The 14538-nt window shown below is 41.7% G+C and overlaps 1 protein-coding gene across 1 annotated transcript in view; it reads right to left on the bottom strand.

Moving 5' to 3' along the window:
- ANKRD55 (ankyrin repeat domain 55) overlaps window positions 1–14538 on the bottom strand; it is a 409242-nt gene that overhangs the window by 7976 nt on the left and 386728 nt on the right. Inside the window, exons 18-20 of the mRNA XM_055332857.1 lie at window positions 10140–10324; window positions 6138–6305; window positions 2310–2974 (exon numbers count right to left, since the gene is read on the bottom strand). Coding sequence (XP_055188832.1) covers window positions 2310–2974; window positions 6138–6305; window positions 10140–10324 — 1018 coding nt within the window. The remainder of the gene's footprint in view (window positions 1–2309; window positions 2975–6137; window positions 6306–10139; window positions 10325–14538) is intronic.

Genomic DNA, 14538 nt, shown 5'->3' with positions numbered 1-14538 from the left:
ATAGCAAGTTTAGATGGTTCCAGTGACAGAACGTACTAGTTCTTCATCCAATATCTACTCTCTTAGAAACAAAAATTCTTCTCTCTTAGAAACAAAAATTCAATTTTTGAGGGACAGCTATGTGCTGAGATTTAAAATACTACAATTCACAGTCTCCCTTGTAGTGAGGCATGACCATGTGACTAGAGTTCTGGCCAATGAGATGTAAGAGAGACATGGGTACTTAGTGGAGATGACATCTTAATGGGAGCTGACCCAGCTGGGGCATATCCATTTTTTTGGCCTCTCTGTGCTCCTTTCCTCCTTGTCTGTTAGCCATAATGCACTGTGAACTAAGCTGAACAATGTTATCATATGGTGAGCTGTGGAGCACACAAATGGAAGGAACCTAAGTCTTTGGTGATGCTGGAGCTACCAAGCACCTGGGAACTACCTACTTCAGACTTCTTTCATACAGCAGCACTGAATTTCAATGTTGTTTGAGTCATTGTTGCTTTGCTTTCTGTCATAGGCAGCTGAACCCAATCGTAACTGATGGAGAAGAGACAGACTAAGACTGTCTTGGGAAAAGAAAAAGAAGGAGATTTTCACAAACTTCAAAAGATTTCAGAAGAGAAGGTATTAGCCAGGACAGGACCAAATCCAAAAAGAAGACTGCTTTGAGGCCCTGGAGGCCACTGAAATGTAAAAAAAAAAAAAAAAAAAAAAAAGATTAATATCTTTCCTTCCTTTATCCTTCTGTTGAATAAAAGCAAAAACACTACCTATGCCACTGACCACACACTTTAGTGCTTTGCGGGGGAAGTAAATGTTGGGTGGAGTTATTCTCAGACACCGGGAAATAGCCTTCCTGTGCTTATCCATATTTATCCTGTGCTTAAATACACATAAATTTATACACGGGGAGCCATACTCACATGTTTCAGACACCAGGCGAACAGAAATGGGGGAAGAGAGCCAGATTCATGCTGCTTTAAACAGGAAGGAATACTCTACCTTTTCAAATACATATATTCCTCCTCCACTTCTTACCATACACATAGCTCTCTTGGTCTTTCATTCTTCTGTGTTTGACAGAAATAGGGGTTCAAGATACATCATTCCCCCCCCCTCTTAACCCTACCATAAGAAAAACAACAGAAACACATTGATCCCAAACAACTGACATGACACAGAGAGACACTGGAAAGTGTTGTGGATGGCGTTGACCTGGGGACCGTGATGTCCAACTGGCGTCAAGGGGGCTGTGGTTATTCCTAACCAGCCCATTATCAAGTAGAATTTCGGTTCAGTGCTGCCAGGCTTTTTAATTTCTCAAGAGAAGCTGAATCTTCCATTTTTATGTAAAACTTCATGATTTTTAAATATTAGCAATTAACTCGCTTGAAGACAAAACAAGATACTATGGTAATGAACTGATTCTGGAAGCTGTTTTATAACCTCTGCTTTAGAACAATAGTTCCCATTTTCTGGGGTGCATCAGAACTACCTGTGGGACATTTAAAAAATTAAAAAACAAGTTTTAGTGTGATACATTTATTTAAAAAGGGGGAATCAGATACATATATATTGCTTGTATGTGTATAAAAACAAATTTTTTTAGTGAGATACATTTATTTTAAATGGGGGATATTTGTTGGTGTATATATATTTCATGTGAGTATGTGTGTATATGTGTACATACATGTGTATAAAACATCACTGGAAGAATAAATAAAAAATAACATCAGTAGATTTTGATGAGCGGCGGCGCTGTGTATCTGGGAGAAGAGACAGGAGGGAGAAATGTAGTGTAAGCCTTTGGAATGTGTGGAAACTCGAACCATTAATGTGTGAATATATTTCCTTCCTACGCATATACATAGAAAGCATTGCCATTCTCCTGTCTCCCTCACTAAGATTTTGTTTCGGTACGTTTGGAGTAGGGATTGAACACCTGATTTTAAAAACAAGCCATCACATAAACAATTTGACCCTTTCTCATATTGCCACTTACCCCGGTTAAGAATCTTTGCTACTGGAAATACCAATGTTTCTGCTCTAATCTGCCAGTCACCGCACATATTTGCTAGGCAGATGAGAAGGCATATACTTTAACTTGATTGCTTTCAGGGTGGAAAAGTCGAATGTTTCCACAGGCTGGAGATCTTGAATCCACTGGATTCAAGGGAAATAATGGGCCTTAATCATCCATTTCGTTCTGGCCCTGCCCTCTGGGCTACTGCCACTCCAGTTCCTCATCCAGAACCCTATGAAACATTTCTCATACAGAGCCTGCCCAGAATGAGAGAAGGAAGCAAGGACAATACCTGATGAAGGATTGTGTAGATGAGGAAGATGGGGCAGCCCCAAGCCCTCCTGGTGCCCAGACCTGCTGGTGAGCAATCTGTCCAGCAGCTTATCAGAAGAAGACACAGTCCAAGCCTTGCAGAACACCTGGTTGGAATCACCTCTCCAGGGGTTATCTAGCAATACTTGGCAGCCAGTTCTGTTATGCAGTAAGTCCTGCTCACTTCGGCTTTTCTGAGATCGCTGGGCCATATGATGGGTACCGGAGCTCAGGCCGGCATGGGAAGTGGCCCCCTGGGAAGCCGTCAGGAAGTTATTGCCCAGGGTGATGGGTGGGAGGCTCTGCGTTCTGATTGGTGGAAGCCCCTTATGGGCCACAGGCTTCTTTTCTGGCAAGAGATATTTTGAATTGTCTGAGGTCCGCTTCTTAAAGTCAATCATAGCCACCTGGTGACCAGGCTCTTCTTGGCAGTTGGTATCCACGATGCTGTCAAAGGTGGTGATGATGTCATCGACTTCCGAGGTGCGCTCTCCTCTAGGTCGGTCCCTGCTGGGATCCTTGTGATAGGCCCCCTGCTCTTCCTTTTTGTTTTTGCAGAAGATTTGGTTGAGCATGCTGAATCGTCCCTCCTTCTTCTGGGGCCTGCTGCTATTCTGGGAAGGAAGGGGTCGAGTAGGCTCTGTCCTATGGGAATATAAAATAACAAGGATGCTATGAGAGGATAGGATATGGAGACGATCCCCAACCTCTCCCTCCCCTAAAAAAAGACTTCCTTGTGTTCTATCTGCTTGAGAAGGTTGTCTGAGGTCATCCAAAGACACCCCAAAGCTGTCTTAAGTCAAAGGATGTAGAGGAACTTCCAACACCCTTTGTGACTCCCTTCCTTGCCATGGTCAACTCTTTGTCCAGGTAGACTATTTCTTAGATCCCTCTTAGCCCCACAGGAGCTGTCCTTTCAAAATTTACCTCTAGATAATCTATTTTCACCAAGGGTTTAGTAAACTAAACTAAAATAGCTTAAAACACTGTTCTCACTTCTCAAGGACAGTCAGTAGGCCTGTAAGTTTTATTACGTCACAGAGATGAAGGCCAAGAGTGAGGTGAGGCTTCAACTAGAAGTAGGGTGGTGCTTGTAGAGGTGGGGGATGTGTGGTTTCAGGCTTTCTCTGAAAGAGATCCCAGCAGATCCCGGCAGAGCTCGGACATTATCTACGTCGGGAAGCCGGCCTATTTTTTGCTACTTGAATGTTCTTCACTTCCCTTTTAATTTTTACTAAATCTCCCATTGAAAAAAATGCTTTTAAAAAAAGTGTACTAAAGGAAACCAAGGGAAGAAGCTTCAGTCTGGGCTTCAGCTGCACAAGAGGAAGTGTGTATGCCAGAGATTGGGTGTGGCAGCGTAAGAAAAGCGAGCAGTGCCCAATGGGCAGGCAAATTCTAAAGAAATAAAGGTCAGCAGTTGTCCGGCTGGCTCCTCTTGTGTGGAGAGTTTCCCTGAGGCACCATTCTGTTTTTGTTCCTTGGAAAATTCTGTTATTCCCTTTTGAGGCCAAAATTGACTTTGCTTTCTGTGGTAACGAGTTAATGATGAAACCTGATGAAACCTGACCCATGTGCACGTCCTAAAAGCCAGATTGCAACATTCCTCTTCGGAGTGAGATATTGTCATCTGTAATTTGAAAAACATCACCACTTGACGGCCTATAATTAATGTTGTTCTTCACAGGCCACACAGTGTGTAACTAAATAAGATTCAGTGATGTATTTCCGTGATGTATTTTTATCTTCCTTCTTTCACCTTTCAATAGGCTTTCTGAACTATTGAACACAACTTCTGAATCCCTGATACTACCAGAGAGCCCCAGGGGAATCTCTAACATTCTTTCAAGTTGACCTGTATAGAATATGCCCTGGTGTGATTTAATCCTACTTGAGTACTTCTACAATCTCTCATCCTTCTGTTACACATTGTGATTTAGGCCAGTGGGTTCTCAGAGTGTGGCCCATTGAACCCTGCAGGTGGGGCCCCTAACTGTGTTCAGGGGTTCCATGAGGTTAAAACTATATTAATAACAATAATATCAAGATGTCTTTTTCACTGTGCTGCTTTTTGCTCTAAGGGTACAATAGAGATAGTGGGGTGAATGTGGGCCCCTTGGTACAAATCACGATAGCAGCATCAATGGACTTACATTTAAAAAATTGTCATCTGACTTATTAATGCCCAGTAAATGTTATTAATTTTATTAAATATTAACCTTTGGGTATACGTTTTTGACAAAACAGGAAATACTCATAAGCACTTCCACTATATAATGAGGGTTGACAGTTGTCTTCAGGCAAAACACTTGTGTAATTGTTTGAGTTGCCAGCTAACTCAGACATTTTTTTCCCCACAGAACACAATTTTTATGACTCACAGACAAACTATGGTAATTTGGTTAAAGTTAGATATTTGCAGAAATTTTCACAAAAATGAATAAAATAAACCTGTCATTTCAAGGTAAACAATTGACAGTAACTGCTGCCAATGACAAAAGTCCAGTTCTCAAGCAAAATTAAAATTTTGAAAAACCTGTATACCATAAGCTTGACTCCTTCCTGATACATAAAAGCTTTTCTGATAGGATCAGTGGTGATATTAACAAATGCAATTTTAAGAAATTGTATAATGAGATGTGTCATTTGGAAAATATTCATAACTGAATGAACCAGTATTTTCCGAATGATTATGCACGGGTATGAAACTCATTTAAAGTGCAATAGACTGGGATGCCTGGGTGGCTCAGTGGTTGAGTGTCTGCCTTTGACTCAGGGCATGATCCTGGAGTCCCAGGATCAAGTCCCACATCGGGCTCCATACATGGAGCCTGCTTCTCCCTCTGCCTATGTCTCTGCCTCCTTTCTGTGTCTCTCATGAATAAATAAATAAAATCTTAAAAGAAATAAAGTGCAATAGACCAATTGATTTTAATACAACAGGGTAAAAAAAGTTCATTGATATGCTGATAGTCCACATTGCAACTAACTTTTAGGAAATTAACACTTGTCAAGTTTTGGTGTAATATCAAAGGAAATGTGTTCATAATAATCTGAAAATGTTACTGAAATATTCCCTTCTCCAACTACATGTTTATGCAAAGCCAGATTTTTTTCAAACACTTCCATCAAAATAATGTATTGCAACAGACTGAATGCAAGAGCAGATGTGAGAATTCAGCTGTATTTATTGTAGTAGGTTCCTATGAAGATATCAAAGAGATTTGCAAAAACAATGTAGAGCTATGCTGTTCTTCTCATTACAACTTTTTTTGGTTTCAGAGAATAGGTTATTCTTAACTAAAACTATGGTACTTGTGTCAACATGTAAATGTCATGGGTTATTGTTGCTTTAAAGGAATAACTAAATAAATATTTTATTAAAATTTTGTTTTAACTTCTAATGCCATAAATATTGATAGGGGTAGCTCACATACACAGAAGCACTTTGGGTTTCGTGAGTTCTGAAAGTGTAAAACAGCACTGAGCATAAAAAGTTTGAGAATTATTGATTATGGAAAAAAGGAAAAAAGATTAAGAGAACATGGCATAAAGGGAAGAAGAAAAGAAGAAGAAAACAGAAAGCAGAAATGAAAGTCCAGTGGATGTTAGGCTGATGGATTTGGGCTCACTACTACCATTTTGCTCCACGAGGTAGAGAGAACATGTCCCGTTAGATACACTAGACAATGGCAAACACAATATTAAGTTAGTGCTGGCTTTGTGTATCAGTAAGTTAAAGAATGTCAACTGATTTTATAAATTCCCTGAGAGGAAGAAAACAATGAGTGCCTCCTGGTGCGCTCACCTGCTCTCTTGGGAGAGGAGTCTGACGCAGGCCGCGTGGCCGCAGTACAGGGCGTAGGCCAGGGGTGTGCTCTCCTTGGTGTCTCGCAGGTTGCTGTCTATGCCCAGCTCCAGCAGTGACTGCACACAGTCCGCCTTCCCTGCAGCTGCAGCCCAGTGCAGAGGGGTCCTGGGGCACCACAGGGGAACAACACAAGGGTCAGAGCACAGAAATGGCCCAGGTTGCTTAGCCAGTGACAGCTCCCTCTCAAAGTCTGGGCCTGGCCTGCAAAACACGTTGCTATTTACACTGTGAAGGTGGTAAGTATTAGACGGGGCTTTGGGGTGATGGTGGAGCCTCATTGGAGCCTGTCCTCTAAGCTCTAAGCATTCCTTGACCTTTTGCCTTCTCTGGACTTCCTGAGAATGTCCTAGAAGAGGAAGTAGTGGGGCAAAGGCTATGGATAATTTTAAGGCTCTTTATTCTTAGTGCCAAACTGTCTTCTAAGAACACTGACTCAATTTATCCACCTACCAGCTGTGTCCCTATTCCTTCCCTCAAATGAGTGTTATTATCACCTTTAAAAATCTCTGCCAATCTGGTAGGCAAAATGATACTCCAGTGTTGTTTTCTTTTGCATTTCTTTAATAGCAAGACTGAACTTTTGAAATATATTTTTGCCATTGGAGTCTCCTCACTGAAATGACTCTTAATGCCGTCTGGCTATTTTTCTTTTAGATTGTTAGTGTTTCTTACTAATTTATATAGGCTCTTTAGAAATTAAAGGTATCGATCTTTTTGCAAATATTTTCTCTAATTTGTTACTTGACTTTTAATGTTTTAGTGATTTTCCATAAAAGTTTTTAAAAAATTACCACATTTAATTATCTCTTCACTTTTCTTTCATAATTTTATGCGTAGAAAGTCCTTCATCAGCCAGAAGGTAGATACATATTCATCAGTACCTAACCCTTTATTAAATTGTAAAACCAGGATTTTCTCAGGGAAAGAAAGCAAGAGACTGGGAGAAAATACTGTAATTTGTAAATTGTCCTGAGAAAGGCTTGATCCTGAGGCAGGAAAGGAGGGCACGGAAAGCTCCTTCTTGGCTTTATGCTGGGGCCTCAACCTTGGGCAGAAAGAAGGGCAGCCAAGTAGTCTCTCAGGAGGCAGCTAAGGGGCTGCACAGATGAGGGCTCAGTTGGGGTTATCTGCCTTAATATTTGCAGAGTAGCCTTGTCCCCATTGTGGCCAGCACCCCGATGTATGGATTGTGTCTCTGGTCAATCAAGCATTCTTCTCCTCAGGTTACACTATGGGCAGCAATTTGAGAACACTTACTAGGACCATATCTTTTTTTTTCAATATAGTGATCAATCACGGTGCTTATTTGAATATGTGTCAGATGTGATTCATTCCACTCTCCTTGAGAGAGGTCTCCAGACAATATTTATTATGAAACAGGATGAAGCACCAGTCAGATTATGCCATCCTGTTGAGAGGATATATTGCCAATAAATTCAGTAGATGAAGGGCTGGACATCAATTTCGTCAGGTTTACTAACACATGACAACCCACTTTGGAGCAGTGTGAAATATTTCTTTACAACAATTGTGAAGACTGTTTTAATTCTTCTGACTACCAATGTGGAAAAAAGAGGTCTAGAAGAACAGGAGGGAAACTTAAATTGTTTTGCAGAGAAACAAGGGGAATATATGAGTAATTCCTAACTAGTATACATAGAGCCTTTGTGGACAATCTGTAGTATCCAATCTCAAGTTATCTTGGCTATAATTCCTTTCTTTATCTTTAAAAATAAAGAAACAGCAAACACAGCAGATTGGTTTCAGCTATCACAGTGCAGGGTTCAGGGGCAGGAGTTTATGATTCAAAGAAATTCATTAGAGATAGCTGAGGAGGTAGTCTCTGAATGGCAGAAAATGATGAGTATAAGCATGCGGTTGAGGTATCCATAGCTAAGAAATGATTTAGGGGACATGTAAACATTCCCTAGAGAATTCCCAGAACTATGTAGGGAGGAGAACTTGATAAAAGACTGTATTTCCTGAAGATGAATGGGTTGGATATTAAAGTCAAGTCTGACTTCACGAGCTGATGAAACTTGGGATATTTACACTACTTCTGGGTTTCGTGTGCTGTGCCATTGATCTTAGGCTAATTTACACCATGTTTTGAACATCATAGATCTACAAAGTACTTTAATACCTAGGAGGACTAGGGCCCCCACATTTTCCCTCTACTCCTCTCTCTCTCTCTTTTTTACCATTGCCTTATTTTTCTTCCCTTTGCTTTAAGTGCTTTCTCTCCACTAAGAAAGAAAAGATAGGAAATCAGTTACTACAAATTCTCAAAGCACTTACACCTATGAAAATTTTGAAGAATTCTACTACTAAGACAAGCTCACAGTTTCAGTGTAAAGGCACAGGTGCATGAAGCAGGAAACGTGAAACAAAACGGAGGACAGAATTTGTCAGTGCAGGCAACTGGTGAGCTGAGCTTTGGAGTAGGAACTAGATTCTTCTTGATTTACTTCACTTTGAACTCTCCTAGGACCTTATCTTCTGTATTTTTTTTTCTTTTTTTTTTGCTCCCCTTGATCTTACTTCCTTCCCTGAGACTTGTGGAACGGGATTTTCTTTGCTAAGTGTGTGATCATGCAGAATGGGAAACAGCCCATTCAGAGTTGGTTCTAAAAGTATTTTGAATTAGGCAAACTTTTCACCCGGCCTCCTTTTATAAAATGTGTTGCTTTTTTTTTTCTTCCTCTTTTTGGATCATTCACCTTTTCTCTTCATGCAACTTTAGTCTTGCTACTGTCTTACCTGCTAAGGATCAACATCTGCTGTTAGGAAGAGGTCTACTTTCAAGGATCTATACTTTAATTTTTTTTTTTTATTTATTTACGATGGTCATACAGAGAGAGAGAGGCAGAGACACAGGCAGAGGGAGAAGCAGGCTCCATGCACCGGGAGCCTGATGTGGGATTCGATCCTGGGTCTCCAGGATCGTGCCCTGGGCCAAAGGCAGGTGCCAAACCGCTGCGCCACCCAGGGATCCCCTATACTTTAATTTTAATTACAGTCATCAGGTTAACCATCTCCAGCTCCTGAGGCTAATGAGCAACACAAGATTCTCCCCCTGTGTTATTAGGATTTCAGGTATCAGGGAGTAGGAGGTGCTTCTTGGAGTTTATCTAAAGTTAGGAATTGGCTTTCCTAATGGCTTCCACCATTAGGTGGCTAATTTTGCACCTCAACAGAAGAGAGTTTTTAAAAAAAAAAAACATACGTAGTGTGTAAGCCTTTTACTTATTTTCAATAGTCTTGTTTGTTGTTATATTATTCTTGTATTTCCATTGAATCAATGCCTAACCTAAACTAAGATTAGATATACAGTATAATTGAAAACCTCCAATAGTTGATTATGGGTGAAAAGCAATTTAGATGAAAAGTTCTATGTTTGGAAGACAAGGGTACAAGTCTTCCTCTAATTGCTAACTACCTCTGAGATAACTCTCTTCCCCTTTCTGAATCCACCCTCCTTTTCTATGCTGATATATTTTTAATGATTGGGTAAAAAACCTTGATAAAGTCATATCTAGTTCTGAATACAAAACCTCTATTATACTCTTGTCTGGATAACAAGAAATTGTTGACTTTATGATATAATCCAGGAATGAAGAAAAAAATAAGACTTACTGTTAAGAATAAAAAGTGCGTATAGCAGGAAGTTGACATACAGAAAGCCTTCTGAGAATGTTTAGCAAAAAGTGGAAAATCTGACAATACTGTACAGTCACAGCGTGTCTCTCCATAACAATGATTTTTCCTGCCCTGACTAAAATAGAGTAGTTTTTATTGTCACAAGTACATGTGTAAACATTACTAGCAGTAAGGATATAGTCATATAGGATAACCCCTTAACCATGTTCTTTATCTTAAGACTAACTTTCGGAGAAGAGGTCTGGTAGTCCCCAAAGCTTTTAGAGTCGCCATGAGTACCTGTCATCCACATCCAGAGCCTGCAGGTTACATTCAGGCACTCTTGCTAACTCATTAATAATGTCACTGAAGCCCGCTGCTGCGGCGATGTGCACGCACGTCTTCCCACTCTCGTCATCATAGTTGATTATGGACGGACCCTGGTGGTGGCTCAGGATGATCGAACACAGAATTCTATTTCCACTCTGGAGAAGAGGGGTCAAAGGAAGCTCATTATGTACAGCCCAGGACTCCTCCCTGTCTATGCAGGTTGAGATAAAATACAAGGGGGAAAAAATCCAAAAAAGAAAAAGGAAGTAACCACATTTTATCAAACCCTCTGACAAATTCCCATTTGTCTCTTGTCACTGCAGGGATCTTTGTTTCCCAGAAGAGCTAAATTGTCTTCTATGATTAACCAGCTAAGGAGGACTTAAGTTAAATACAGGTATAGTTGATCAACATTGGAGCTGGCACACGCAGAGGTTACCTACACAGTAGCTTGCTGATCACATCTCTGTACTTTCCTTCCCTGACTGCTCCAGAGGCTGACCACTGAGAAGCTGAAGACTGAATTTTAATGTTAACAAAATGACCATGACAAGTACTCAGTGGTGGCATAATGATGAACAAGATGACCTGGTAATGGTCAGATGCCTATAAATTACATGAAATGTAATCTTCAAAAATCTTTGGTTACAGGAGATGGATCATAATTTAGTAGCTAATCAATTAAAAAAATCAACAAATATGTGAAAGAAAGAACTTCAGACAACCACGTAAACTGGGTCTCTCTGTGTAGATCTGTAACAAACTTTTCATCTTATCTTTGAAGGGAGGCTTTTCTATCTACACTCTGTTCCAGCCTTAAAAGCCACCAATTCTTCCCTGAATGTCCTGTATCTCTTCAACTTGCCCAAATAGGTGAGCAAAATCTGTATTACTGGTGTGGAATATCTTTTATTGACCTGAAGAAAAACCCAACAACCCCCCAAAACCATTGCATGAACATTTGCAATGTACGATGGCAATAAATCTTTAGGAGTAAAAGAAATTCTCATTTTATAACACACAACAGGTAGTCTTATCTTTCAGATTCTCCTGATATCTCTGGGAAGATCATAAAACAATCCAAATAATCCACTAACATTTTAATTTTCTCAGTGAATCCACAGAGAGACCCTGTAACTCTATGCACTAGGACTCATGGGTGGAATGGAGGTCCCTCAGAGCAAGTTAAGGAAATAGGAGAAGCAGGTTGTTGTTCTGGAAGCCGAGCATTGGGCCATGTGCTAGGGTCAGAGACCTGGGCAAGATAGTTGGATTTTTACAAAGCTGCAATTCTGACATGCTTCAAATGCTGTTCAACAGCTACCTCCTGATACATTTTTCCATGTAAAATTTCCTGTTGGTCTTCTTCCCACTGTGTTACCCTGTTTATGTGACCCCAGGGTTGTGTTCTAGGACTTGAGTCAGTTTTACACAATTCCATGGAACAGCACTCATGTATTTCACCTTTCTTCTTCCTTTCCCTCCCTTGCCTCTGTTTGTACCCTTGGCTCTCTGGCTCTCCGGATTTCCCATTACTCAGCTTGCTGCTGGCTTCACAATGAGCCATTGCACAGTGAACCCTGGGGTGTGCTTCCAGGGCATGAGGGGACAGCAGCTGACACCAGTTCTGAAACCTCTTGCAGGACCAAGGGCCAGGAGCCCTCACAGCTCTCAACTTTGAGGTGTAGGAAGACTGCCGAGTGGGTGTTAAACATTACAACCAGGGCCAGATATAAAATGTCTGAGGCTCAGGACAAAATGAAAATGTGAGGCCCTCTATTTTTTTTTTTACATTCTATTTATTCATGAGAGACACACAGAGAGAGGCAGAGACACAGGCAAAGGGAGAAGCAGGCTCCCTGTGGGGAGCCTGATGTGGAACTCGATCCCAGGACCCTGGGATCATGACCTAAGCCAAAGGCAGAAATACTCACCCACTTGGCCACCCAGGTGCCTCCGGAGCCCCCTATTTACATGCCAGGAAACAAGCTTATTCCCTTCCTTGTTTTTCTTGACACATCACGGTGATTTTTATTTGTTATTTAGTGCTGTGCTCCTTTGGGCCGGAGAGTCTCACCACTAGCGAAACCCTCACGGGTCCCTGGGGCCCCTCTTGCAACCAGGCACATGCTTGATGCTGGCCCTCGCCAGGTTTGTGCTCAGATCCCTTGCCGGTGGGCCAAGAATTTTCCTAAGGAGGCAGGGAGGCAGGACTGTGTGGGCCATGGTGCCATCGTCCTATCCGACTTTACTCACGAAATAAAAATTCAAAGATAAAATTAATGAGAATTTCCAGATGGCGACCACAGAGCATTATACCCCATGTACAGGTCTCCCTTTGGGCATGGGGCTCACTGGTCCCATACCCATTAAGTGGTTCCTACCCACAAGCTTCTCCCTTCTCTTCCACTCGCAGCCCCTCTTTCCACTTCCACCCTCCATCCTTCCTTTGCCTAATGACTTTTAAATCATTTGGATCAATTGGTGAAGTTCTTTGGCATGCCTTTTACCAGAAGTCTGCTACACTGAACACATCCAAGCTTTTGTGCTTGCTCTATCAACTTTTCTAAAATTCTTTCAGCTGCTGTTACCTAAACATTTCGAAGGAGTCTAAAGTACACTTGAAACAATCAAGAGCCGTCCACCTGCATCGCCAACACACACCTCTTAAAAAGCTACCAACCATATGAGAAGGAAAACAGAAGCAAAGAGTTGTCAGTTCAATGAATTTATTCTGTTTACAATTTCCTGGAAAAGCAAAGGAATTCGGGTTGCCAAGGTGATTCAAAGGGCAAAATGCCCTGTGACGATTCTCCCTTTGAGTGGAAGAGTGAGCATTAAGGACAGATAGAAGAAACAAAACCCATCTCCTCATTCCATGTCCTCTTCCCTCTAAGCCTGACCCTCGGAGCAGCCATGTGGAAGTGGCACACAGAAACCCGGGTGGCTTCCGGGGACCTCTGCACCTGCCAGGCCCGCTCAGCAGTTTCGCCTGGGGGCTGAAGTGTCACACACTCCAGAACTCCAGCCCCTTATCCTTTTCCTCCCAAATGCCCTCTGTATTGAGTTTTCCAGGCAACTTGTCTCCATACCCAGCTCTCACTTATACAACATTGTCACTGTATGTCTTTTTCTCTGATAAGAAGATACTCCAAGGAATAATGGGGACAGCTACCTTCCCTGAGTGAACATCGTGTGCCTGGCAATGTTCCAAGCATTTTCACTTACCAGTTCATTTAATCTTGACAACAACCCTGTGAGGTAGATACTCCTATGATCCCTATATTGTACAGCAGGATATGCAGGCACACAGGGGTTAAGTCACTTGTCCAGAAGTGACAGTGCAGGACAGACAGCTGTGTGCATAGCCCTTGCACTTCACCGCTATACCATTCTGCCTCTGATAAAAGGAACTGTCTGTTTATTTGATCCTTCATTGTTCCTACTGGGGAAACAAAAGTAAAAACTCCTGTTTAGGGTGCAACACCAGTAGCAATGGTGTGTGCCTGGCCAAATGAGACCTTTTTCAGAGTGAAACTCGAGGTCTTTAAAAGCCTCTGCTCCAAGGGTTGCCATGGTGCACTCTCAGAGGAATTTGAGGGGCCCGAGAGAACACGAGTCTGTGAGCTGGGGCCTTGGTTCAGTGGTTTTCCAGTAATAGCATTTCCTTCTTGGCAAGCTGGCTGTGTCAGGCAAAGGTAGGCTCCAGGCCTGGGAGGCCAGAAAAGGTCACAGAGACCAAGAAGCACCAGGTTAGAAGGAATGGGATGGTGTCCGGAAGAGCCCTCAGGAAGAGTGGAGAGTGAGTTTCCATTTGGGAGAAATGTCTTTAAACAGAGGAAGTAACAATATTCTACAGATCTTATTCTTATGAAGCTCTGGAATTCTGCACTGGATGACTAGATGAGGATTGTCGATTTGTTTCTTTGTCTTACGCCGTATTTATTTTGTTTCTGTCCATGGATAATTCATAGAGTTGCCTTCATGTACTTTGAAAACTTCTGGGAGCTACTGAGTGCTAGTCATTGTCACTTTACACCTCATGATGGAGGATTCACAAGTAGTCTTGTGTGATATAAGCATTTATAAGACATATATATACATACATATGTATATATATAGTCATTCAGAATACTGAAGATGCTTCAGAGCCATAAAGGTGAAAATCAGCGTCTTGTAATTAAAGAAGGTGACTTTTGGACCCCATCCAAGGGTGGGACTGGTTGCCAGGAGGACCAACCATATGATTAGAAGATTGGAGCTGTCAATATACCCACCCAAAACATCCAGGGAGAGGAGAGGGGCTAGAGGTTGAACCAGCCTTCGGCCCACGACTTAATTAATCATGACAATGTAGTGAAGCCTCCAT

Source organism: Nyctereutes procyonoides, unplaced genomic scaffold (genome assembly GCF_905146905.1).
Source record: "Nyctereutes procyonoides isolate TBG_1078 unplaced genomic scaffold, NYPRO_anot_genome, whole genome shotgun sequence".
NCBI lineage: Eukaryota > Metazoa > Chordata > Mammalia > Carnivora > Canidae > Nyctereutes > Nyctereutes procyonoides.
This window is presented reverse-complemented; position numbering and strand designations above follow the sequence as displayed.